General features: G+C 51.4%; 1 protein-coding gene across 4 annotated transcripts; it reads left to right on the forward strand.

The window, feature by feature from the left end:
• Positions 1–5,565: 5,565 nt before the first annotated feature.
• On the forward strand, positions 5,566–27,011 carry GAL3ST1 (galactose-3-O-sulfotransferase 1). Of its 4 annotated transcripts, XM_054006010.1 has the most exons (5): positions 5,566–6,247; positions 7,455–7,594; positions 18,436–18,503; positions 21,557–21,690; positions 24,660–27,011. In XM_054006010.1, exons 3-5 carry the CDS (start codon positions 18,501–18,503, stop codon positions 25,807–25,809), a joined length of 1,287 nt encoding a protein of 428 aa, XP_053861985.1. In that variant the 5' UTR covers positions 5,566–6,247; positions 7,455–7,594; positions 18,436–18,500; the 3' UTR covers positions 25,810–27,011. The 4 variants fall into 4 exon arrangements, with proteins under 4 accessions (XP_053861985.1, XP_053861987.1, XP_053861986.1 ...); XM_054006012.1 differs by lacking the exon at positions 18,436–18,503; XM_054006011.1 differs by lacking the exon at positions 7,455–7,594.
• The last annotated feature ends 608 nt before the right edge of the window (positions 27,012–27,619 follow it).

The raw sequence follows: 27,619 nt of genomic DNA on the forward strand, positions 1-27,619 counted from the left end.
GTGCCCCTTCCCTGTCCTCCCGATGAATAGAGGCCCTGAGGGCAGAGCTGAACCACTGGCATGCGTCTGGAATTCTCCCCATTCCAGAGCTGGTCAAGGGGCTGGTGGGCGGGCTGCTCATTGCCATGGAGACTTGGACCCTTAATGTGGTGGGAGGAGCTCGTGGCTCTCTCAGACCTGCTTTGCTGAAGGCCAGAGCTTGTCAGGGGCCTGTATCACAGTCCCCAAACAAGGAGGCACTAAGCCAGCAGCTGGGAGTCTGATGAACTGAGGCAGTGGCTGGGAGCTAGACAGATGTAGGACCTGGCCTAATGTAGGACCCTAGACTGGCAGAGGCATCTTTCAGCTCAAGTCTCTGACAAGGGCCCATGTAAGGTCCTTCAGAAGAAGGTGTAAATCCTCCACACTGGACAGTTATAGTCTATCCTGCCCATGGGAGATGTTTGTTCCTGACCCCAGAAGGTAGTGGTTTGCTCATGCCCTGAAGCATGAGAGTTGATTTCTCTTCCACATTTTTATCCTAGCTAAAATAGCTGTGGATTTTCTGATTCTTATCAGTCTCTCATTCTCTTTGGAACCCTGCTAAGCTCATGACCTTCATGATATCCTGTGGCTGGGAGGTCCTCTGGTTAGCTATGCTTAGGGTTACCATTCGTCCGGATTCCCCTGGACATGTCCGGCTTTTTAAGCTAAAAATAGCGTCCGGGGGGAATTTGTAAATGTCCGAACTTCCCCCCCATGCAGAGCACGCGCGGCTAACAGTGCTGCCGGCCGGACGGTGCCACTTACATGGGGCTCCGACACTCAGCCAGAGAGGGCTCCTCCTCCTCCACCCCGCAGCAGAAATCACTCCCTCCCTCCCTGCATCGCAGATCGGCTCCGGCAGTCTGGAGCTCCTCCCCCGCTGCTGCCCAGTGGCTCAGGCAGTTCCTGAGCAAGTTCACCAGACATTAGGTGAAGAAAGGCCAACAACAAGGGGGCCAGGGGGTCGGAGAAGGGGCAGGGAGGTTCTGGAGGGGGCAGTCAAGAGATGGGGGGGTCGGGAGTTCGGGGGGGGCTTTCTGGGGGTGTGGATAAGGTTTTGGGCAGTCAGGGTACAGGTAGGGGGTAGGGTCCTGGGGGACATTTGGGGGGGGTCTTAGGAGGGGGCAGTTAGGGGACAAGGAGCAGGGAGGCTTAGGTAGGGGGTGGGGTTCTGGAGGGCAGTTAGGAGCAGGGGTCCCAGGAGGGGGCAGTCAGGGGACAAGAGGGGGGTTGGGAGTTCTGGGGGGGAGCTGTCAGGGGGCAGGGGTGGGGAGAGGGATCGGAGCAGTCAATGGGACAGGGAGCAGAGGGGTTTAGATGGGTTGGGAGTTCTGGGGGGGCTGTCAGGAGGCAGGAGTGGGGAGAGGGATCGGAGCAGTCAGGGGACAGGGAGCAGAGGGGTTTAGATGGGTCGGGAGTTCTGGGGGGCTGTCAGGGGGTGGGGAGTGGTTGGATGGGGCGTGGGACTCCCAGGGGTCTGTCTGGGGGTGGGGGTGTGGATAAGGGTTGGGGCAGTCAGGGTACAGGTAGGGGGTAGAGTCCTAGGGGCCAGTTAGGATGGGGGGAGGGTCTCAGGAGGGGGCAGTCAGGGGACGAGAGGCAGGGAGGCTTAGGTAGGGGGTGGAGTCCTGGGGAGCAGTTAGGGGCAGGGGTCCCAGGAGGGGGCAGTCAGGGGACAAGGAGCAGGGGGAGGGTTGGGGGTTCTGAGGGGGGGAAGTGGAAGGGGCAGGGGCGGGGCTAGGGCAGGATGGGGCGGGGCTAGGGCAGGACGGGAGGGGCTCCTCCCGTCCTCTTTTTTGCTTGCTGGATTATGGTAACCCTAGCTATGCTTTGAGTATAAAGTAAGGAAGCATGATCCCTCAGGGTGCAGAGAGAGAGAGAGAGCCTTGCTATGCCCCAGGATTCTGGTAGTCTATGGAGAAGACAGTGCTACTAGTGATGGGGCAAATCCATACCCTGGAGCCAAACACTGGGGAAGCCTAAATCCAGATTCAAACCCAGTATAAATGACACTGTGCAATTGGCCTGAGCTGCTGAATTCAGATCTGCTTCATGGCCTATTCAGGAATTTACCAACAGATTGTCCTGATGCATTCAGCTGTCTGGGGCTCACGAGCCATTTGAGTTCAAGCACCAGGTACATGCTGCTGACTGATTCTGTTCTGATCTAACCTGGGGCAACCTTTGGGGGCTCACCCTGTTAAGTGGGACACCCCAACACAGGGGAGTTCTTCCAGACACAAGGGCTGGGTTCACACTTGCAAAAATGAGAACCATATTTCAGGCAGTGTCTGCTGTAATGTATGTGCAGTCTCTGGACACTACAGCTTCTATCATTGCTGTACTGATGGAAAATTACAGGTCCCTTTTTGCCAGTGTAGACTAGGCCAAGGTGTGACACAAGGCATGGAATATGCCTTGTGACTCATGCAGCTCGAGGTGTGGAAGGAGTACAAAGGCCACGGTCAGCAGTGCACAGCACAGGGCGAGGGGTGAGCAAGGACCAGGAGGTGCAGTGTGAGGTGTCAGGCATGCATGGGGCTGCACCAGCCATGCAAGATGGCAAGTGAGAGGTGCAATATGGAGGGTAAGGTGCAGTGAGAGGGGATGAGAAAGACATATGAAGGCACAGGGCTCATTGCCCAGCAAGCAAATGCTGGCTTCGCCTGAGCGGGACCTCAAGAGCTGCCTCAGGCAGGGCACAACAAGCCCTGGGGAGCAAAGCGCTGCTGTATCATCCCCTTTAAAAGCAGCAGTCTGATTTGCAGGCAGATGGGAGGGAGCCAGGGTTGGGGCTGGCTGAACAATGGCCCCTATTCTGTGCCTGGGGTGATGTGTTAGGCGGTCCCGGCAGATGGGAGCAGGGTTCCGTTGCTGCCACGAGTCGAAAGAGCATTTCAGATCCGCTAATGCTGCCTGCTGGGGACAAAGAAGCCTGCAGGCCACCTCGGTCCCCAGCTCCCCATCAGGAGCTGCCAGCAAAGGCCCGGTTTGTTTCCTCCGAACAAAACACTGCTTCATTACCCAGGCCAAGCCTTACCCCTCCTCCCCACACAAGTCTGCAGGTAGGGGCTGGATCCAGGCATGAATAGGTGCCATGGGAATCAGAGACAGGCCTGGCAGAGGCATCTTTCAGAGCAGCGACTGGGCCTCAGGTGGGGAATCTCTAGCGGCTGGGCCAGAACTCCCCTCCCCAGGCTAACAGTGCCAGTCTGTGAGTGGGTGGGTGGTGGATGCAGCATCCCTCACCATACAAAAGAGACAGGCCTTGATTGTAGTGACTAAAAGGGGATTCTGTACTGAGGCTGCTAGACACAGACAGACCCTGTGGTCCCCTTTGGCTGTGTATCTGCCATCCTGAGCCGCGTAGTTTCACCACACAGGGTCTTCCTACATCCTAGCCTGGCCGCAGTGGTCGTGGAAGGGACTGCTGATAGTGGAAATAAGGGGTGATATGAGATGATCAGCGATGGAGGTTCAGCAGCTATATGAAGCCACCAGAGGAACTGATTAAACACTAGGGGCTGAAATGCCAGCCATACACAGGTGGCACCCAGCTCTATGTGTCCCCTCTGGCAGATGTGACCAGCTCCCTCTCCCTGCTGTCCTGGTGCCTGGCTGGGACCAGCCCCTGAACAAAGAGCAGCTGGTGAATGCCGCACCCAGGTGAGACGGAGGCGATGCTGCTATGAAGAGGGAAGCGCCATGAATATCTCTCCTCTTCCATAACTTCCCCCATGATCGAGGGCACCTGCCCCTCGGGGATACTGGCTGCCCAAATAGCCCAGGCAGCACAAACTGCCCCCCTCTGACTGTGGCTAGCTAGACGATCGTACCCTGTCCTGTCTGACACAGATCTGGCCACGGTGAGGACATTTGGGACCTCCCGGCTCCATTAGTGCGGCTCAGCTGCCAGGATGGAGGTGCACGCCCTGGGAATACGCCAACTGGTGCCATGCACAGCAGCCTGTCTGCTTAGCAGCATGCCTGTGCCCTGAGCACATCACCCCAGTGCTGCACCCCATTGAATAGAGTCCAGCACAAGATCCTGCTGTCCCAGCCCTCCAAGGAACAGGCCCTGCTGCCTGAGAGATGCCTCTCCCTCCGTGAGCACAATGTCCCATGACAACTATGTTCCTCCGGGGCCCTGACACTGTCTCCAACGGGGGGAGGTTCGTGAGTGCAGGAGTCAGAACTCTCATGGGAGCAGGGCTTAGACTGTGGAACTCCCTGCCACATGAGAGACGAGACCATGGGCCTCAGAGGGATCAGAACTCAATGCAAAACTCATCTCTTCAGCTTAGCTTCCCCTCAAGAGCTCTCCACATGCAGGCTTTGTCTTCACTGCCAAAGAATGTGTGTTTTTACACTGATAATGGACACAGGAGGATAGGTGAGGTCAACCATGGGCAGGGGAATATTGTTGACCCGTGGTAGAACTCCACTAGGACTTGACAGTGGGCTGGCTAACGTGCAGTCATGATCCCCCTCTAAAAAAATCCATCTGTTTTGCAGAGAAGACAATAGCCACAGGCAAGATAAGCCATAGCCAACCTCACCCACTTAAACACACCAGAAAAAATGCCATGGCCTTTCAATGAAGAGAGGGCAAGAGAGTTTGTATGATTGTAATTGGACTTTAACAATTTGGCAAGGACACAGCTACTCCCTGATGATGAGAGGGAGAGAAAGGTTGGCTGGGGAATCAGTCAGATGTGACTAAGCAGGCCAGGCGTGGGCTGTAGATGTCAGCTTCTGGCTTGCAATCAGAGTAGAGCTGAGCACAGACTGACTCTCTGAGACAAGCCTCAGCCACAGAGTTCAGATCCAGATCTCAGCTCCCCCAAAGGTCAAAGCAGCAAGGTTGCCCCCTGCCCTTTTTCAGAGCCCCCGTGGAGTGGAGCTAAGCCTCTGGGGAAAGGCTGGTCCCTCCCAGTCTGCAAAGCAGTGTGCTGGAGGAGGTGCTTGGAGCAGTGCCAGCCAACAGGGGTTTCCAGCTCTCATGCTGAGCCAGTTCCAAAGGCCACTGTAGTCTATGGAAAGATTCCCACAGATTTCATAGAATCATAGAATATCAGGGTTGGAAGGGACCTCAGGAGGTATCTAGTCCAACCCCCTGCTCAAAGCAGGACCAACACCAACTAAATCATCCCAGCCAGGGCTTTGTCAAGCCTGGCCTTAAAAACCTTTCAATTGGCTTCCAACCAGGCCCACTGTGAGCAACCTCCTGAGTGGTATGAAGCCATTTCCCAGCCCCAGCACATGGGAGACCATTCCTGGCCAACAAGCAGCCAGAGTGGGGCTTGCTGTCTACCTCTCCCACAGCCCTGGGGGGAGGAACTGGCCCTGCTGTATTGAACCTCTCCCTGTGTTTACTGAGAAATCTCAGCCAATCTTGAAACCCCACCCCTGCTGGCAGCTGCCAGGTGAGCCAAGAACCCGTCAGCTTCCTAGCCTGTCAAACTTGCCTGCCTGGAGCTGGGTTATGGGTAGGGCCCTCTCCACTAGCCACCAATGGAAACCTGTCCTGTGGTCAAGTGGCACCTGGCCCAAAAGCCAGTGGCTTCACAAGTGAACACCAGTGCCTGCCACAAGCTCCCAGCTCTGGCTGTTTTATATGCATGCTCTGGGCCCTGGACTCCTGCCATGGTTGGTAGGGCTGGATTTTGCTGTGCCTAGCAGGAGAAATGGGGAAGGAGTGCATGGTCTCCAGTGACAATGTCTTTGTTGATGTCAATGCTGCAGATGGATACAAATGGTTCTGTTGTTCTCAGCCCTGGAAGGGAGGGTTGTGAATGAGCTCTCTGTGCTGCTTGAAGTGGGAGGAGAGACGAGCCAGGGAGCCAGCTAGGGTGGTGGTGAGAGCTCACTCTCCGGACATTCTCCCTCCAGGAGATGGTGGGAGGGTCCAGCCCCAGCTCCACTCCTGGGAGGAGAGACTGAGATCCTGGAGATAGTAGGCACCACTGGGAAGAAACTGTTTGCCCTGAGGCTCCAGAGTTCCAAGCTGATGGCATGGCCCTGGCACCATGGAGATGGCATAGGGAAGGTGGCCACAACTTCTAGGGAGGGGCGAGCTGTCTTGTAAGAGCTGGCACTGGGATAGCTGCCCAGGAAATTCCATGTCGAAGCAACATCCCAGCGCCCTTTGCATGCAGTCTGGTCCCACTGAGCCCTGGAAGAAAAGGGAAGTTTGCAGAGAGGCGCTTAAGCCAAGGCAAAGGTGAGGTTCACAGGGTTTTTTTTTTACCATATATCTACTGCAATGGGGAGTGTGTGTGTGAGAGAGAGAAAGAGAGCATGCAGGGGGAGAGTGTGTGTGAGAGAGCATGTGGGGGGTTGTGTGTTGGGTGTGTGTGTGTGTGAGAGAGAGAGAAAGAGAGCATGCAGGGGGAGAGTGTGTGTGAGAGAGCATGTGGGGGGTTGTGTGTTGGGTGTGTGTGTGTGAGAGAGAGAGAGAGAAAGAGAGCATGCAGGGGGAGAGTGTGTGTGAGAGAGCATGTGGGGGGTTGTGTGTTGGGTGTGTGTGTGAGAGAGGCTGTGCATAGGGGATTGTGTGTGGTGGAAGAATGGAAGGGGGTGAGGGTGTGATAGTGTTTGTCTGTAGTGGGGAAGAGAGAGTGTACAGTTAGAGTGCTGGGTTGTTGTGTGCAGTGGGGTAGCAGAGTCTGTGTGTGCCAGGCCAGTGTGTTTGTAAAGAGTCTGGCTGTCACTGAGAGTGTTTGCGGGTGCAGCAGGGAGCATGGGCTTGGGAGAGGGAGATGTATGGGGAAGAGTAAGAGCCCTCCTTTTCCTCTGGGATGCCTGCTCTGCAGGAGGAGTGCCATTGGGGGCAGGCTTTCGGGGCAGGGAGGGCTGCAGGGGTGGGGGTAATTGTGGGAAACCTGCTGTTTACAGGAAAGTGGGGATAGCTGCGGGGGACATGCTGTCTGGGAGGGGCAGTTGGGGCCATGTTCTCTGCGGGGGCACAGCTGTGTTACTCTCGTTAGGAAGGTGGCATACACGTGGAAAGCCTGGCAGTGACCATGCCCCCTGCTCCCCCTGCTAATGGGGAGCCACAACTAACAGGAGCTGCTCCTTGCAGCCTGCATGCAGGGTGCATTAATTATTAATCCACTAACCTAAGGCAAAGTCAATACTGAGGCTGGGCTAAGAAAGCGATCCCAGGCATATTTGCTTATAAACATCCCAGCTGAAGCCAGGCCTGGGTGGAGGAGAAAGTCCTCTCTAGCATCCTTGGGAGAGGGGAAAATGCCCCCTCCACTCCAATGACAATGGATTGGGGATTAGAGACTTTTCCTGCAGAGCCAGTCACTGGCTGGAGGAGGCAGTTACTTGGTTCACTGCCCGTGTCTCAGGATTTACAGAGCTGGACTCCAGCTAATAGGCTTTCGTGTGTTTCTTTTCACATTTCATTGATATCTCTCTAGCTTGGGTTTAGCCAACATCCTGCAGTGTCCTCAGCCCAGCCTTGGGCCAGTGCATGGGAACCAGGAAGTGAAATTGACAAGAAACAGAACAGGAAACTGACCAGCCTGTTTCACTAGCCCTGCTGAGTAAAAGGCAAAAGGTAAACAAACCGAATGGGCAAGGAAAAGTGAGTTAGATGCTTAAAGTGAGATCCTGCTTTGAATGTGTCTGCAGCAATGACCCTCTCCATGCTCAGCAGACCTGCTACCTGTTTGTGTCCGACTCACTTTTCCTGACCTTAGTGACCAAACAAAAACCCCAATAACGTTTGATGCTCTTAACTCCTGGAAAGTCACACAGCTCTGGGAGAGTGAGCCAGATTGTATTCTGGCTTGTGCATAATTATCATCAATAATAATAATGATGATTAATAAAATATTAATCATAAATATCTACCTCTCATGTAGCATTTGTCATCAACAGAACTCTCAAGTGAGTTTCAATGACAAGGCCAGTTATCTGATCCCAGAACACAATAGTGTCACTGAAGCTGTAATGTGGTCTGCAGAATTTTAATGACCAGCGATGATGCATGGGAAGGAACAAGCTCTCTGATCCCAGGGCTAGCTGTCAAAAACTGAGCACATTTGTTCTGGAGGCACAAGAAACATGAAATCCATTGTACCATTTTTGTAGTCCCTTCTCAGGGAAGAGATGCCTCCTTATAATTGTTTCCCTGTCAATAATCACAGGTGTAATTAATTGCAGAGGGAAGGAGCTTGGCCCAGATACGTGCACCTCTAGTGCTATGCTTGAAGTCATGGCTTTGCTGTACCCTTGGTAAAGAAAGTGGGAAGGAGTGAGTTTTCAATGAAGCCAGTTTGCTGATGTCACAACCCCTTTATGAACTCATCTGAAAGCTATTGACCAGGAGTGACAATGGTCTATGCCCGGTCTGCACACAGACTTGTGCCAATTTCACTATAATGTGCTTTTAAATCAGTTTAGTTAAATCAGTGAAAAACCCTGTGTGGACGCACCTAAATTGATTTAAATGTGGCTTACATAAATTTAGTTTAATTTGGCTTCTAACTGGTTTAAATTGAATTGACAAAAAACACTTTTAAATCAATTCAAGAGTGCACGTGGGTCTTTGCACTACACTAACTTAAGTTGATTTAAAAGCAATTCAGTTAAACCAGTACAACTTTGTGTGTAGACAAGGCCACAGTGAGAATGGCTTGACTGACAGGACCTTTGCACAGCAGGTTCCCTACACGTAGGTAGCGCCCTACCAAATTCATGGTCCATTTTGGTCAATTTCATGGTCCCAGCTTTTTAAAAATCATAAATTTCATGATTTCAGATATTTAAATCTGAGATTTCACAGTATTGTAACTGGGGGTCCTGACCCAAAAGAGGGTTGTGGGAAGGGAGTGCAAAGTTATTGTAGGGGGTTCGCGGTATTGCCACCCTTACTTCTCTGCTGCCTTCAGAGCTAGGCGGCTGGAGAGCGGCGGCTGCTGTCCAGGAGCCCAGCTCTTAAGGCAGCACTACCACCAGCAGCTTTGTAGAAGTAAGGATGGCATGGTGTGGTATTGTCACCCTTACTTCTGCCCTGCTGCCTTCAGAGCTGGGCCCTCAGTCAACAGCTGCCATTCTCCAGCCACCCAGCTTTGAAGGCAGCAGGGCAGAAGTAAGGGTGGCATGGTATGGCATTGCCACACTTACTTCTGCGCTGCTGCTGGCAGTGGCACTGCCTTCAGAGCCAGGCGCCTGGACAGCAGCCGCCGCTCTCCGACTGCCCAGCTCTGAAGGCAGCACAGAAGTAAGGATGGCAATCCCACAATCACCCTACAATAACCTTGCGACCCCCCCCAACCTCTTTTTGGGTCAGGACCCCCAGTTTGAGAAACACTGGTCTCCCCCATGAAATCTGTATAATATAGGGTGAAAGTAAACAAAAGACCAGATTTCACGGCAGAGACCAGATTTTCATGGTCCGTGATGCATTTTTCACAGCTGTGAATTTGTAGGGCCCTACACATAGGGCAGCCTTTTACTGCTAGTAACGGTATTTTGTTTCTATTGTGTAAAAAGAGATTTATTCCTACTTCAAAAAGAACAGGAAAGCTTATGCTCAAATAAATGTTTTAGTCTCTAAGGTGCCACAAGTACTCCTGTTCTTTTTGCTGATACAGACTAACACGGCTGCTAATCTGATTCCTACTTCAGCAGCCAGAGAACCCTGGTTGCCTGTGTGAAGTACCTTCGCCCATATGCTCAAAGGGATTTAGGTGCATTTCAATGGGAACTAGGCACATTGGAGAATATGGGCCCTTCTCCCCACCTCAGCAGCTTCTGCATGGCAAGGGAGACACGTTTACAAACGCTCCCACTATGCGGCTCATTTTTACATGCTGGGCACTTTGTGGGGTAGAACAGATGCTTGAGCCAGCTGGTTTTGTCAGAGAAAATCTCTCTGTTTCCAGATTAGACGGGAATAATAATGCCTTGCATTTCTACGGCACTTTCATACCAAAGCCCTTTGCAAACTAGAGTGTATAAGGAATTCCTGCACTCACCACTGGATGGCGCTAGGTGTGAGTGTGCTGCTGGAGGGGCTGCTGTCTTTGGGATGAGCTGTAAAACCAAAATCTTGACTATTAGTGGGTGTGAAAGATTCCAACTCACTTTTCACACGTATCAGGGTAGTAGCTCTGGTGCTGGCCCATTTCTGGTTATGGTGTCATTGATAATCTCCTATTCTTCACATTTCCCCGTGCATTTTCAGTTGGATGCAGGACTTAATATCCTAAATTGTTGTTTAATGTTTTAGGATTCTGTTAAAGAGCTGCCATGTTCCACCCCAGAGATGGCTGCCTGGCAGTGCGGGGTGAAGTGATTCCTTTTTTGGTCTCCTTTGGGCTAGAAGCTGCTATGAGACCATCGGCCATTATCTTACTATTACTGCCACTCTTGAGAATAGCTACAAAACTGTCCCCCAAAGAGAACCTATTAAACCCCAGTCTCTTCTCTGACAGATGTGTCTGCTGGCCATTTGATAAAATCACCTTGGGGGACTATAGAGGTTGGAGTCAAGAGACATTAGATGCATTTCAGTGGGGCTTAGGGGGCTGCTTGCGTAATGGGACAAACGATAGCCTGACCCTGTTACATTTATGCAGCAATGTGATGTTGCATCTGCATGTTTCAAGGCCACCAGGGGGTCCCCATGTGCTGTCCCCGCCCCGAGTGCCAACTCTGTAGCTCCCATTGGCTGGGAACTGTGGCCAATGGGAGCTGCAGGGGCGGTGCCTGTGGGCAGGGGCAGCACACGGAGACCCCCTGAACCTCCCACCTAGGAGCCGCTACCAGAGAGGTGTGCCAGTCGCTTTCAGGAGCCACCCGAAGTAAGCGCCGCCTGGACGGAACCTGCACCTCCTCCCGCACCCCAACTCCCTGCCCCAGTCCAGAGCCCACACCCTGCACCCAAACTCCCTCCCAGAGTCCACACCTCGAACCCCCTCCTGCACCCAAACTCCCTCCCAGAGCCTGCATCCCACACACACCCTGCACGCCAACCCCCTGCCCCAGCCTGGTGAAAGTGATTGCTGGAGGAGAGCAAACGATGGAGGAAGGGGGGATGGAGTCAGCGGGGGGTGGGAAGAGGTGGGGCAGGGGTGGGGCCTGCTCTTAAAAACCTCCAATGGTGGAGATTCCACAACCTCCCTGGGCAATTTATTCCAGTGCTTAATCACCTTGACAGGAAATTTTTCCTATTGTCCAACTTAAACCTTGTGGGGTTCCATGCGGAGCGCATAAAGCACACGACCAATGTGGTTGCAAGCTGAATCCGAATTCTGTTTATTGCAAGCTTTCTTTTATAGTTTTTCTCAACATTACATAACACAATTAGGCTATAATCACACATCTACGGATTGGACAAGAAGGAGAATCATGTGTTTATCACATGTATAGCCCCACACCGATTGGTTCAACCGTTCCTTACATAAGGCCATGATTTGTTTACCTCATCTTATATAATCCTAGACCACCAGGGGGCCTTACATAAGGCCATGATCATCTTATATAATCCTAGACCACCAGGGGGCCTTACATAAGGCCATGGGCTGTTGCCTGGCAAGTGTCCCATCGTGACCCTTACCTCCTCATGGAACTTTCCATTAGGTTGGCGTAAGGATGATACATTCCCACAAAACCTCCCGGGTATTCCTGGTTCTGCCATCCCAGTGGTATCAGCCGTTTCAGTCAGTGCCTAGATAGATCCCCTCCTAACCTGGAGGTGTCAGGGTTGGAAACAAAGACTGGTGTTTGATGATGATGCCTCTGGTTGCGGATGGGGTGGCTCTTTGTCATAAGCCCAGGAGGAGACTATCTTTCCTGCGTCAGGCCTGGGGTCATGGCCACTGGGCCAGAGGAAGAGAAGTTGTGCTGGGAGCTGAGGTGCCACGTCCCTCTTGAATGACTCGGAGGAAGTGAGGCATTAGAAAGATGATAGCTGCTGCTGCCAGGCTGGTGGGAAGGGGATCAGCTTTCTGATCCTTGTGCTCAGGTACGAAGGCTGCCAGGGATACACCGGTGAAGGGTAGAAAGGACAGCAGCAGAGAGGCAGTTTGTGAGAGCATCCCCCCACTGCCCCCGGGAGGTCTGCCTATCACTAGACGATGCCAATAGCCAAAAGGCTGGCACCCTCCTGCCCCCACGCAGCTTCAGATCCAGAACTCTTCCTGTGGGCCAGTCTTAGTGGAAGGGAAGCAGCTAGCTCTGCCCGAGACACTAGGCTGCAGTGTTAGGTGTCAGGGATAAGGGAATCCTGTTACCGGCTGCTGCCCTCAACCTTGGGATCCATTTACAGGTTCTATTCATTATTCAGTGAGATGGGAATCTCAGAGGCAACCACTCAGCACTGAGCGCTTAGCCCACTCCCCTTCCTCAAGAGAGAGAACGGACAAGAGAGGAATCCCCACTGATTCAGAGAGGGCACTATTGGGGGGAAGTTCACACAGATGGAGGAAATTACAGATTCCAAGGCCAGAAGGGACCACTGTGATCATCTAGTCTGACCTCCTGTATCGTACAGGCCAGAGACCAACCCCCAAATAATTCCTAGAGCAGAGCGTTTGAAAAAACTTCCAATCCTGATTTAAAAATGGGGAGTGATGGAGACTCTAGCATGGGGGGAGGGATAACTCAGTGGTTTGAGCATTGGTCTGCTAAATTCATGGTTGTGAGTTCAATCCTTGAAGGGGCCCTTTAGGGATCTGGGGCAAAAATCTGTCTGGGGATTGGTCCTGCTTTGAGCAGGGGGTTGGACTAGATAACCTCCTGAGGTCCCTTCCAATTCTGTGATTCATTTTTTCTTTTTGGGGGGAAGGGATAGCTCAGTGGTTTGAGCATTGGCCTGCTAAACCCAGGATTGTGAGTTCAATCCTTGAGGGGGCCATGTAGGATCTGGGGCAAAAATCAGTACTTGGTCCTGCTAGTGAAGGCAGGGGGCTGGACTTGATGACCTTCCAGGGTCCCTTCCAGTTCTATGAGATAGATAGATACAGACCAGTGCTACCATTAAGGCAAACTAGGCAGTTGCCTAGGGTGCTAAGATTTGGGGGCACCAAAAAGCAGTGCCCCCAATTTTTTTTTACAGCGTTCCTCGCCGAGCGCGCGGTCGCTGCTCCACTTATCCCACCTCCCAGGCTTGCAGTGCCAATCAGCTGTTTGGCGCTGCAAGCCTGGGAGGAGAATTAGAGCAGGGAGGGCGTGTTCGGGGAGGAGGCGGAGCAGAGGTGAGCTGGGGTGGGAAGGTGCCACACGGCTCTCTGGGCCAAGGGGGTGGGGTGCTGCTGTGGGGGTGCCTCAGGGTGGGGGGGGAGCTGCCACAGGGCTCCCCACCCCGCTCACCTCTGCTACGCCCCCTCCCCAAGCACGCCGTCATTGCTCCACTTCTCCCACCTCCCAGGCTTGCGGCGCCAATCAGCTGTCTGGCGCCACAAGCCTGGGAGGGGAGGAGAATTAGAGCAGGGGCGGCATGCTCGGGGAGGAGGCGGAGCAGAGGTGAGCTGGGGTGGGGAGCTGCCGCACGGCTCCCCGGGGGGGGAGCTGTCATGGGGGGAGCACCTCAGGGCGGGGGGGGGAGCTGCTGCGCAGGGGGCGCCTCAGGGCAGAGTGGGGGCGGGGAGCTGCCGCAGGGCTCGGGGGGTCGCAAGGTGGAAGTTTCGCCTAGGGCATGAAACTTCCTTGCACCGGCCCTGGATAGATAGGACTCTGGGTAAATTGTTCTCACTGTTAAGAATGTACACCTCTCCTGTCTAATACTTTTCAAGGTGACAGAGTGACAGGGAGGGCAGAGACCCCACAGTGTTATGCTTATAAGAAGCACACAGGATCTTTTCCAGGGAAAAAGGCAATACGCCACATTTATTGAAGATATAACAATTAGCATATTCATTCAATAACATGCACACACACACACAGACAGTCCTGCCAGTCAATGTTATAGTTACCAGTCCAGAGTCTGGATCAATCTAGTGGCCAGGATCACGGGTAGATAGGAACCGGGTTCTGTCGGTCGCAACAGAATGCTCCAGGGAAGGCTTGGCAGGACGAACCCGAAGTTTCATGGCAAGGCACCCTGTTTACATAGTGATTTTCCTTCATTGGGACCAATGAGTCTTGCACCATCATGCTGTAATCAATTGTTGTTTGATGAGTGCTTGTTTTCTTAAATTGTTTTTCTCATCCTTTATCTTGTTCTTTCATTAAGTCTTTCAGGGAGTTATCCCATGCTGGTTTTGATCACAGCTATCTTGTCCCCATTGATAGGTGCCTGTCTCATCTTTAGAGTCATCAATCTGCCCTCCTCTGACATGTCAATAGGGGTGTGTTGCAGCCTCCTGGCACCCTTGCGTTTGTCTCCGGTTCCTCCCTAGAACATCTGGTTTAGTGATGGCCTTCATACTTATCTCTTAACACCCATTCCTCATTCACACACAAAACAGAATTAATGTACACAGAACATTTTGAACAGGAACATCAAATTGCAATGCAGAAGAAAACCAATCATGGCCTTCTTTTACTTATTTTAAAATGCTAAGCCTACAACAAAGTGGTGACCCATAAAAGTCTTTTACTGCCGTGAAATCAGCTCAGCTATAGAATTATACAAAATACAAACATAAAATCCTACTACTACAACAGGCTTGGGCTCTCTCCTCCCCTTTGGTCTACACATGATAATGTTTTTGGAAGTATGAAGAGGCCTCAGTTTCAGATTTTTGCCCTGGGCCGCCCAAAACCTTTGTGGGCCTTGCCTGGAGCCCAGCATTGCTGCAAGCAGCTGTCCCGTCCCCAGGTAGCATGTCTCCTTGTCCTGATACAGAGGACAGCATTGCTGCAATGCAGTCATTCACACGCTACCAGGCAGCTCCAGCCTCAGTCAGTGTCAGACCTTGAACCTGCCCGTCTCCTCTGCTCCTTGGGACTTCCAGAGAACTCATCCCTTGCAGGTTACGGCTGACGGTTTGCAGGTGCTGTACCCTTTTAACTTCCCTCTTGTCCCTGCTGGCTGGCTTGGGGCTTCCTAGACAAGCTGAGGGGGTCAGGCAGGAGGGGCTGTGCTTCCCAGGAAAGGTTGTGTGCACCCTGTGCATAGGGTGGGGTGGGGTAGTAAGAATGAGTGGTTTTCCTCTGGATCCAGGATCAGGTGCATCCTGTGTGCCTATGAACTATGGAACTAGAGAGCAGCAGGAGACTGTCCCTGGGGAGGCTGGGCTGCAGGGCTCAAGAAGGGGAGAGCCCTTTCCTTGGAGAGCAGGTGAAAAGTTCACTGCCTCATGAATATCTATAAGGCTGTCCTGGCAGGTGCATGTCTGTGCACTGCTGCCCCCTGTGGGAGTGAATCTTACGTGTGTGTCCTTCTGCTACCAGGTGTGTAGACTTAGGCTATGTTTACACTAGAAACTTCAAAGTGCTCCGGTGGCAGTGTGGTCATCCACCTCCATGAGGGGAATAGCTCCAAGCGCTCGGCGCCTGTCCACACTAGTGCTTTAAAGTGCTCAAACTTGCTGCATGATTTTTCACCCCCCTGAGCCAGCAAGTTAGAGCGCTATAAAATGTAAGCGTAGACAAGCCCTGAGACTAGGTTATGTGTATTTCTGGGCACCTGTGCCCCTGCTTGGATGGTTTGGCTTTCGTGTGTGTGCCTGTGTGCACACAAGTGGCTCCAGGCCCCTGGAAATTAGTCTGAATGATGGATGCAGGTCCCCAAGCACGCTAGGTTTGCACACACCTAAAGAAAGCCACGGTCCTTGCCCTGACGAGCTTACAGTCTAAAGAGAGAGGGAGCTGGACAGGAGGGTAAAGTCAGAAGGCCTGGGACCCGCGTGACCCAGTGACGCACATCCCGTTACACACTTGCCATCTGTGTGGCAATGCTGGTCCCTCTGGGCTCAGATTGGCTGCTGCTGTCTGCCACGTACACTGAGCTGATTGGTGTGAGTGTAGGGTGAGGAGGGGGCTGTCTGGAGACACAGAAGGTCAAATGGTTACAGCAGCTTCTCTGGACTCAATGGGCACAGCATGGGCTTCTTTAGCTAGCAGTGCCCATGCTCTTGTCTAGAGTCACTGGAGCTGGGTGCAGATTACTTTTGCTTTTTGACCTCAAGTTGCTGCCTTTGCCGTCCCTGTTGCCCCTCGGCTGATGCCCTAAGCTAAGCAGTGCTTGGGCAGGAGGCCCCATGCAGCGTGTCCAGTGTGTGGCTGGAAGTGAAGCTGGTGGCGAACTAGGAGGAGGTGCTCCACCTGGAGCTGTGCTGTGCAGTGAGACGTGAAGCCTATGACCTGAGCTGCTTTTGTCCAGCTCTTGTAGGAATGTCATGGGATGCTCAACCTTTGTTTCCACCATCCACGGGGCTGCTACTGTTGCGGGCATAAGAAACAGCCCAGTGCCACCTGGTGGCGAGTCAGTTTCTACCTCTGCCCCCAGGAGAGAGCTTGGCCCCTGTGAGTATCAGCAGCACTTGGTGGCCCTTCCAGTCCTTGGCTTCCCCCAGCTTGAGCTGCTCCCCCCTCCAAGGGGCAGTCCGTCTTTGCAGGCTGTGAACAGCCTTTAAACGCTCTGCAGGGACTCCTAGGGATAACGAGCCATAGTGGTGAAATAACAGCTTCTGTGAGAGGAAAGCAAGAGTAGAGCAGGCGGCCAAGTGCCCCAGAGGGAAAACCACTGTTTAATATAAAGATGACGGCTTAATGTTCTGTACCCCAGCCAGAAGAAAACATGACTGCGTCTAGATCCCACCTGCTGGCCCACAGTGCTGTCCTTTGAAGGCCTGCCATCTCACACAGGGGAACTGACCTTTGCTGTGGCTGAGGGAGCAATCCAGGTCTTAATTATTGTCTACTTTCCACCTATAGTCTAAACCAGACCCGAGGTCTAACAAACACAGCCACCTTTCACCTGCATGGTGTCAAGTATCAGAGGGGTAGCCGTGTTAGTCTGGATCTGTAAAAAGCAACAAAGAGTCCTGTGGCACCTTACAGACATATTGGAGCATAAGCTTTCGTGGGTGAATACCCACTTCGTCAGACGCATGGTGTCACCTTTCACCTGGAATCCATACTCACCCAAACACTCAGCTGGGCCCTTGCTCACGGTCACTGTCTGAAGATCTGTTCAACACCCAGTATGTAAATTGAGACAAAAGGGGTCTGGTTCCAGTCCAGCCAACAGCCCCCCCACAACAAACTAGTGCTCTTGCCACTCCAGCCTCCCTGCTAGGCTACATCCTACTCCTGACTCACTAGGGCACACCCAGAACTCTCTGGCCGTTGGCCCTTATCCCACGGAGCCTGGAAGCCAGACTTTGTGGATCCATGAGCTTCCGTCCCACCCAAGGACTGGATCCCTAGATCATGCCCTAATCCACCCCCCTGGGAACCCCTGGTGTGAATTTGTTCCTGACAGACCATCATGGTTAATGTACAGAAGGCTGTGCTCTGACCGACAGCTGGGCTGGAAGCTGCTCACTCAATCGTCTTTCTCCAGCTATTTCATTAGAGATCAATCTACTTCGCTTAACAGAGAGAGAAGCTTCAGCAGTGCCTTGATCACAGCCTATAAGTAGCTACATGGGGAACAAATATTTAACAATGAGCTCTTCAGTCTAGCACACAAAGGTCTAACATGATCCAACGGCTAGAAGTTGAAGCTAGACACATTCTGACTGAAAATAAGGTGTAAAGATTTAACAGTGAGAGTCATTAACCATGGGAACAATTTACCCAGGGGTGTGGTGATTCTCCATCCCTGGCAATTTTTAAATCAGGATTGGATGTTTTTCTAAAAGCTCTGCCCTAGAAACTCTTATGGGGCAGGTCTCTGCCCTGTGTGAGACAGGAGGTCAGATGATCACGGTGGGCCCTTCTGACCTTGGAATCTAGGACTGTCCCACCATTTCTGTAGCTCAAGCAGCTGCACTTGGCACATACAGGCTTGTTTTTACCATCCCACCACTGTGTGCCTAAGCTACTTTTAATAGCTACCCTGGTCTTCTGGGGTTGAGGTTGCTGGTATTTCTCACCCTTAATGCGCCCGTGTTTTGTCTGGAAATTTCTCTAGGTTTTTTTAAAGTGATTTAGAATTTATCCATGAGAGGAGTCAGTGTGGGGGTCTTTAACCCGTCATTGTCTATGCAGGGCTCTCTAACTCCACCAGGTTCCCAGGGGACACTGAGTAGTGAGCCTGGGGACAGAAGGCCTGTAGCCTCACTTCCCAGGAGGCCTCTTAGAGGTTAGGGGGTCGCTGAAGCAGACTCAAGCCATGCGGGAGTCCAGGGGAGCCTGAGGAAGAGCAGAGAGGAACAGGGTCCGCTGCAGGAGTGCGGGCAGGCCCCATCACCCCTAGCGGCTGAGATGTGCACTTATGAAGCATGCAGCTGCTGTTTCTGACACCCTGCCAGTTGTTTTGTTGTTGTTTGTTTGCAGCTGGTTGGAAAGGATGTCACCATCCAAGCAGCCAGGAGAAAGCAGGACCTGATGAGAGAGGTGACATGGTGAGATCAATTAGCCATGTGTCCTTCGCAGCAGAGGACATTTTGGCAACAGGCCAAAGATGCGAGGGTTCCCACAGGAAAGAATTTAAATGTGTGCTTGAAAAACTGCTTGCTCCTTCATCCCATTCTTGAGTTTTTCAGGGGACTCCTTTGAGCCCAGAATGCTAGGAGGTGGTATGTGATTTGGAGCAGTGGTTCTCAACTTTTCCAGATGACTGTCCCCCTTTCAGGAGTCTGATTTGTCTTGTGTACCCCCAAGTTTCACCTCACTTACAAACTATTTGCTTACAAAATCAGACATAAAAATACAGAAGGGTCACAGCCACACTATTACTGAAAAATTGCTTGCTTTCTTATTTTGTCTGTATGCTAGTGCTTTTTCTGTAGCCTGTTGTAAAACTAGGTAAATATTTAGATCAGTTAATGTCCCTTGGAATCTATGAATTTATGAATTTTGTTAGAAAAATAATTTAAAAATAGAGCTGGTCGAGAATTTTTGGATGAACCATTTTTTCATCAGAAAATGCTGATTCGTCAAACCTGAAAACCTTTGTGGGAAAAGGTCAGTTCTGACAAATGTCTTATTTTGAACATTTTTTTGAAAAAATGGTTTTGAAATTGTCAGAATGAAAAATTCATCTTTTTCGGTTTGGAACAATGTTCTGATTCTAAATGTCAGCTAAGTAGAGTAAAAATGATAAAAATAAAAAGGTCAAAATTGAAATGAAACACTTTGAAATTATTGAAACAAAACATTTGGATTGACTCAGATTGTTGGTTTTGCAAAAAATTTCGATATTGTAACTTTTCATCCTGATTTGGGAGAGGACATTTTTTTAAAATCTCAACATTTTTCCCAGGACAGGAAAACGCTTTCCCTCCCAGCTCTATTTAAAAATGACAATAGCCATCCTCAATTTGGCAGCTTGGTTGGAATGTTCTTTATCCCTGTTTGATGTTCTTCCTTTGTCCCTGAGGGCTTGTCTACACTACCACTTAAGTCGAAGTAACTTATGTAGCTCAAGGGTGTGAAAAGGCCACCCCCCTGAATGACTCAAGTTACATCGATCTAAGCGCTGTCCGTACCAGTGCTAAGTTGGCGGTAGACGCTCTCCCACCAACACAGCTTCTGCCTCTCGTTGAGGTGGAGTAATTATGCTGACGGGAGAGCATTCTCCCATCGGCATAGTGCATCTTCACCAAATGCACTACATCAGTACAAGTGTAGTGTAGACTAGCTCAGTGGCTCTCAACCCTTCCAGACTATTGTACCCCTTTCAGAAGTCTGATTTGTCTTGCCTACCCCCAAGTTTCACCTCACTTAAAAAACTACTTGCTTACAAAATCAGACCTAAAAATACAAAAGTGTCACAGCACACTATTACTGAAAAATTGCTTGCTTTCTTATTTTTACCATATAATTATAAAATAAATCAATTGGGAATATAAATATTGTACTTACATTTCAGAGTGTAGTACATAGAGCAGTATAAACAAGTCATTGTATGAAATTTTAGTTTGTACTGACTTCGCTAGTGCTTTTTAAGTAAAACTAGGCAAATATCTAGATGAGCTGATGTACCCCCTGGAAGACCTCTGCGTACCCCTAGGGGTACATGTAACCTTGGTTGAGAACCACTGCACACTAGCCCTCAGATTTGTATACACGGAGCAGAGTCTGGTAGCATGTCTGTGGAACAAGCTAGTACCATAGGACGGGGTGGCCAACCTGTGGCTCCGGAGCCACATGTGGCTCTTCAGCTGTTAACATGCGGCTTCTTGTATAGGCACCGACTCCAGGGCTGGAGCTACAGGCGCCAGCTTTCCAATGTGCCAGGGGGTGCTCACTGCTCAACCCGTGGCTCTGCCACAGGCCCAGCCCCCACTCCACTCCTTCCCACCCCCTCCCCGGAGCCTGACATGCCCTCACTCCTCTCCCTTCCCCCCAGAGCCTCCTGCACACCATGAAACAGCTGATCGGGAGGGAGGGGGAGGTGCTGATCGGTGGGGCTGCTGGTGGGCGGGAGGCTCTGGGAGTGGACGGGGGGGTGTTGATGGGGGGGGCTGCTAACGTATTCCTGTGGCTCTTTGGCAATGTACATTGGTAAATTCTGGCTCCTTCTCAGGCTCAGGTTGGCCTGCCCTGCCATAGGAAATAACACTAACCCTCTCTGTCTCTAGGCATTTCTGGTGAACCCATCATCTGGGTATGTCAAGTGGCACTAACTCTACTGGTTGGTTTCCTAGTTGCCACAGATCAATAAATTAACATCTCTGTGTACAGACAGTCCATCCCAAAATGGAGTGATAGATTTTTAAGGCTAGCAGGGACCGTGGTTATCTGGTCTGATCTGTAGTATAACATAGGCAAGAGAATGTACCCATTTCTTCGCATATGCCTTTGTTTCATTTCTTTGTTGCTCCTTTCCACTGCTCCGGCTGCTGCACCAAAACATTAGCATAAACCCACAACTTCTAACCACGCACACATTAACAACACTGGGCCAGATTTTCAGAAGAGCTCAGACTAGCAATAAGGGGCAGTGAGGGTAATTAACCATTGGCTCAGTTCACCAAGGGTTGTGGTGGATTCTCCATCGCATGCAATTTTTAAAGCAAGATTGGCTGTTTTTGTAGAAGCTCTGCTCTAGTTCAGGTAGGATGGATTCAGGGAAGTTCTCTGGCCTGTGTTATGCAGACGCTCACACTAGATGGTCACAGTTGCCCCTGCTGGGGTAATAATCTAGGAATCAGAATTCTTTTCTTCCCTGGGATGTTTGTGTCCTCCACATCTCCTCTCCCTTTCCCGTCTAGGGTGACCAGACAGCAAATGTGAAAAATCAGGATGGGGGTGGGGGGGTAATAGGAGCCTATATAAGAAAAAGACCCAAAAATCGGGACTGTCCCTATAAAATCAGGACATCTGGTCACCCTATTCCTGTCCCTTCTACCTTGGCCATCCTCTCGCTCTCTCTGTCTGTCTCTAGGGATTTACTGAAGGCTTCTCTCTGGTTGTCTGCCTCCCTAACTGCTCCTCTCTCTGGGATTTGCAGGTGACCACAATGCTGCAGAAGAAGAAGCACTGGAGGTCCATGTGCAAGGGGCTTGTTCTGGGAACTGTCCTGACCAGCTTTATGCTACTGCTGTACTCCTACGTGATTCCACCCCTGCAAGTCAGCATGATGGAGTGAGTGAGTCCCTCCTTGCCATGGGGTCTGGGCTTTCTCTAGAACAGCTCCTTTCCGGCCGCTCAGAAATGCTGGCTCCAGGGGTGGGCAAGGGCTGGCTCAGGGGATTGGCAGGTGGGGTACGGAGCCACATTGGGTCAGCTCCAGCCCAGGTGGATTCAATCAAGGAGTGATATGGTACATCGACACTGCAAAGAAACCCCCCCAGCAGTGAGTCTCAGAGCCCACATCCACTGACTCAGGCTCACGCCACAGGGTTAAAAATAGCAGTGCAGATGTTCCCACTGGGGCTGGAGCCGGGCTCTGAGACACACACTCCTGGCCGGGTTTCAGAGCCTGGGCTCCAGTCCGAGCCCTGGCACCTACACAGCTATTGTTAACCTTGTCTCACAAGCCTGAGTTGGCTGCCCTGGGCTCTGAGACTCGCTGCCACTCGTGGGGTTTGTAGTGTAGTCATCCTGAAAGTTGTCGTCTGTGTGAAGTCAACTGGGGGGCTCAGTCCAGTTCTACTGGACAAGGATAAATGTCACAAAACAACACCCCAGCTCTCAGAAGAGAGCCAATGGCTGGAAGAGCTCCCATGGCAAAGTTGAGCCCCCTTGGCTGGAGAAGCTTGCTCAGCTGCCTCTGCCTGTGATGGGCCATTCTGATCTGTGAGCCATTACCCACCTGTGTGCTTTCTCACTTCCATACCTTTGAGAGCTACAGATGCAAAGTGCTGCATTAGAGCTTGGTATTGATGTATAATTATTATCTAAGCATGGTGGACAGTGGTAGATGGACAGTCCTGCCTTGGCCAGGTCCCTTCTAAAGGATAGTTCAATCTCCTGTCTCACTAAATTAACTTGAGGCTGCCGACAAGAGGCCAGTGGGTGCCAGTCATGGTGGAGGCATTTGTGATGGAGATGCGTGTGTTAGAATTGGGCTGAGATGCACCAATCTCAGTCTCATTGCACATGGGAACAGCCACCAGATTGTACACACACCAGTGTAGCGATAGCCCCGTCCATTACAGCCTCCAATCACAATGTCCTCCCCAGTCCCTGGGCTACTCACACTGAGCCTGAGCTATCGCCATCCTAGAAGCCGTTCCCCGGGCAGCTCTCTGCGCTCTGGGCCACATGCTCTATATCGTGAATGGGAAGGGAAAGGACAATTGGCAGTGCAGAAATGGCAGAACGGTGAAAACCTCCAGGCTCCTGCCGATTCACAGGGACAAACTCCTTCTCCTTGGGGTAAATGGAGGGGGCTGTCACAAAGATGGAACAATAAGGGCTGCACTATTGCAGCATTAGAGCCAATATGGGGCCGCGTTGAAGACTAAGGAACATTCCCTCTCCAATGAAAGACAGCCTGGTCCCCACCTCTTAAGCAATACGGGGATAGGGTGAGGTTTAGTCTGACCCTGTGTGTCCCTCCCGACCCCTCCCGGCAGCAGGGATCAGCGGGGCTTGCCCACTTTAAAAAACGACTACTCCAAGGAGAGGTTTCAGAGACTAATAAGTCCACCAGGGACTTTGCTATTGCTAGTGATTTTATGTGGAAAGTGCTCGGATACTACAGTGATGGGCAGCAGGATAAAACTCTTTACATCGGTCAATAGATAGATTCAGAATAAGGAAGATCAGACTTGATGAGCAGGTGTTTGCTGCCACACACAGATTTAACCTGGTGAAGGGGAGAGGAGACAAAATCCAACAGCTTCAGTTATTGCAAGTGTCAAAGGTCCAGTGATCCAGCCAGAAAAGCACCTCAGCAGCGGAGTGAAGGGAAGGGTCTGGATTCCAGTTTGGTGTAAATCTGTAGTAACTCCAGTGAAATCCTCACTGACTTTGCTGTTTACCCTGCTGTTCCTGACAGGTGCTGGCCTCAGGCTGCCGTAATTCTCTGAAAGGACAAACTTGCTTTCAAATCTTGGGGCCAAATTGTGACTTCAGATTGGTGGCAATTGAAGGCAGAGTTTGGTTCACTACATTTGTACTGAAGGATGTTGGCTCCTGGGGATGGGTTGGCTCAGGAGTTGGGAATAGAGTGCGGAGCCTTTCACCCCAGCCATTGTTTCTAGTCAAGCCCAGGACAGCACGGTGGAATGGAAGTTAGGAGCCTAACTCCTTTTCAGCATCCCCCCATAGAGACTAAAGCAGCTCTCATCTGATGGATGTACAGTGGCCAGGGTTACTTACAGTGATGTCAGGCTAGTTCCTGCTGGGCAGGTGTGCACATAACCCCTGCACTCATTGGCCCTCTTGCTGGCAATGATAGCAGAGAGGCTGAGCACTGAATGGGCCATGGACCCAGCCCAGGTACTTCAGGAAGAGACCCTGTCAAAACAACTATACAGAGCCTGGTTTCCTCTCCACCCCACAGCTGGTCCCTCAGTGCGGGCAGTGTGTGCCTGGGAACCTGCCATGTGGCTGTCTGTGCTGTACCCATTCAGGGGATCAAGAGAGGACTCTTGTTCCCAGAGCCCTTGAGCCAGCACCTTTCCCCAAAGCTGAACTCCCTTGGAAAGGAATGGCTCTTTTCTGCAGGGCCCTCATGGCTGGTCTGGTCTGGTCTGAGGGGGGATATGATAGCTGCTTTCAACTACCTGAAAGGGAGTTCCAAAGAGGATGGATCTAGACTGTTCTCAATGGTAGCGGATGACAGAACAAGAAGTAATGGTCTCAAGTTGCAGTGGGGGAGCTTTAGGTTGGATATTAGGAAAAACTTTTTCACTAGGAGAGTGGTGAAGCGCTGGAATGGGTTACCTAGGGAGGTGGTGGAATCTCCTTCCGGCTTGACAAAGCCCTGCCTGGGATGATTTAGTTGGGAATTGGTCCTGCTTTGAGCAGGGGGGTTGGACTAGATGACCTCCTGAGGTCCTTTCCAACCCTGATATTCTATGATTCTATGATCGTGGTGGCTGAGCAAGGCCAGCGCAGAGATCCAACCCTCATGGATGTGCCTGTTCTTTCCTTTCCTTCAGGATTCCTATCCCTTACTCCTGCTCCTCCTATCCTGCCCAGGCCAGGGTGCCAGGTGCAGCAAACAGCACCCACAGTCCCCCGGGGCAAGGATGTCTTCCCAAGCTGGACATCATGTTCATGAAGACACACAAGACAGCCAGCAGCACCATTCTAAACATCCTCTTCCGCTTCGGCGAGAAGCACCGCCTCAAGTTTGCCTTCCCCAATGGCCGCAATGACTTCTATTACCCCTCCTACTTTGAACGCAGCCAGGTCCAGGACTACCAGCCCGGCATGTGCTTCAATATCATTTGCAACCACATGCGCTTCCAGTACCAGGAGGTGCGCAAGCTACTGCCAGCTGATACCATCTTTCTGACAGTGTTGCGGGACCCCGCCTACCTCTTCGAGTCCTCCTTCCACTACTTTGGACGCATCATCCCCCTCACCTGGAAGCTGCAAGGCGAGGACAAGCTGGCAGAATTCCTCCGTGATCCATGGCACTACTATGACCCTAACGGGTTCAACGCTCACTACCTCCAGAACCTGCTCTTCTTTGACCTGGGCTATGACAACAACATGAATGCCAACAGCCCCTTGGTGGACCAGTACATCCAGGAGATCGACCAACATTTCCATCTGGTCATGCTGTTGGAGTACTTTGATGAGTCCCTAGTGCTCCTGAAGGACCTGCTGTGCTGGGAGCTGGAGGACATCCTCTACTTCAAGCTCAACGCCCGCAAGGACTCCACTGTCTCGAAGATGACGGGTGAGCTCTATGAGAAGGCCACCTACTGGAACCTCATTGACGCCAAGCTCTACCGCTACTTCAATGCCACCTTCTGGCGCAAGGTGGAGGCCTATGGGTGGGAGCGAATGGCCAGGGATGTGGCCGAGCTGCACCAGGAGAATGAGAAGATGAAGAGCATCTGCATCGATGGAGGGCACCCTGTGGATGCCAACGCCATCCAGGAGTCCTCCATGCAGCCATGGCAGCCGCTGGGCCAGAAGTCCATCCTGGGTTACAACTTGAAGAAAAAGATCAACAAGAAGCACCGGAAGCTGTGCCGCAAGATGTTGACGCCCGAGATCCAGTACCTGACTGATCTGGGCGTCAACCTCTGGATCACCAAACTCTGGAGCCACGTGCGGGAGTTCTTAAAGTGGTAACATGTGAACTGCAGCTGTCCCCAACTCCCTCCCCTCTGCTGCCCCCATCCCCACCCAAGAGAAGAACCAAGTGATTTCATTTTCATTTCTTCTTTACGTCTGTTGGCTGGATACGGGACATGATGCATCGTCAATGAGCAGAACTGGCTTGAGGCTCCAACAGGGAATAGTAAGTTAGAGACCATGCCTCCCACCCCCTATTCTGGAGATTTGGTTACACAGGAGGGAAGAGGAACCTCTGACACTTGCAGATGGAGATTCACTGGGGTGTGAGTAAGGAAAGGGTCAGTTGGCCACCCCTCCTCCCACTAGCTCCTCAACACCATCTGTCTAGGGTGCTCCTGGGTCAGCTTCCACCACTGCATCCTCAGGTCAGTGCTGCAACACTGAGTCTAACCATCTTAGCCCGCTCCCCTGAATGAGCTGAGGGCAGGCCCTGAGGAGCAAGACCAGGACACGGGACACTATAATTGATTACAGTATCTTACTAATTGTTTGGGGGTTGCTTTTCACAATGTTTTTTTTTTCTTGCTTCCATTTGAAAGCGTTGGGGGCAGCGTCTGTGACAGCGGGATCCCAGCCCGGGTCAGTCACTCATGTTAATAGCAGTATATCTGTCACAGCGTAAACAGGAGATAAGCTATAGGGGTTGCGTGTGTGTGTGTGTGTGTGTGTGTGTTTGTACTGATGGCTGAGTTTTTGTGCTGCTCACTGATGGGTGTATGCTTTAATGTGTATGCAATGCATTGCAATGTGTGAAGGAATCTCTGGGGGATGGGGGATGTGTTATACTGTATATTCTGGGTGTGTTGCGCTTGTGAACAATACATTACTCTGTGTGTGTGTAAATAGTACATGACAGTGAACACTGGAATTAATGGGGGGATGGCCAGTATATTTGCTGGTGGTTTGCGGGGAGCCTTAGCCTGTTACATGACAGGATTCTCTCTGTGTGTGAGAGACTGATCTGTTACACTGTGTATTTGTTGTGTGAACAGTACTCTGCAGCAAACATTGGTCTCTCTAGATGTGTCACTATGTCACTGTGTGTATCTCAGTGTGTGCAGGGTGCACATACAGGAATCCGTGCATGGTTGACATGTGGTGGCTGTGTACAATACAGTACAGAGAATATCCAGATCTTGTGTAGGGGATATAAGAGGGAGTGTGTGTGTGGGGAAGGTGTGTGTGTGTGGGGAAGGTGTGTGTGTGTGTGTGTGGGGAAGGTGTGTGTGTGTGTGTGGGGGGGGGGGTGTTGACCAGCCTGTTTGCCTGCATGTCTGTTTAGAGCTGCACAAGTCACACTATGGCTGATACACCAGCCAGCCCTTTGCACTGATTCACACTGGCCTAGAGACTGTCAGTTCCATGTAGACCATATACAGTGTGTGTGTCTACATGCTGGTTTTTATCTGCATCAGAGGGCTTAGTTGGCCACAACAGTCTTCTACCTGCACTGACTCAGACCAGTCCATATATGGAAATAACCCCCAAGGCAGCAGTCCTTAAATGCATTAAGATGATCAATGTATCACATTTAATCAAACTGATTCTCCCATAGCACTGATATTGAACAGTCTATGCATGAGTCATACTACTCCGAGAGGTATATATTACCAGCTCAAGCTGCACCTAGCTCAACCTCTATGTACGTGTTTTTATGGCGTTCAGTCTGTAGTTGGCCATCAGTCCTTATAGCACATTATTGACTAGCAGCCAGCAAAATGACTATATTGATTGAAGCAGCATCAACACTTGAGTTTCAGGCATGTATAAAAACCCCACTACAGAAGCCTTCTCGGGGTTGGTT

This window comes from Malaclemys terrapin, chromosome 16, assembly GCF_027887155.1.
Source record: "Malaclemys terrapin pileata isolate rMalTer1 chromosome 16, rMalTer1.hap1, whole genome shotgun sequence".
NCBI classification, from domain to species: Eukaryota; Metazoa; Chordata; order Testudines; family Emydidae; genus Malaclemys; species Malaclemys terrapin.

Coding starts and splice junctions, on each gene's coding strand:
- GAL3ST1 (XM_054006010.1), top strand. Junction 21,691..24,659: donor CTGCAAGTCAGCATGATGGA/GTGAGTGAGTCC, acceptor CCTTTCCTTCAG/GATTCCTATCCCTTACTCCT.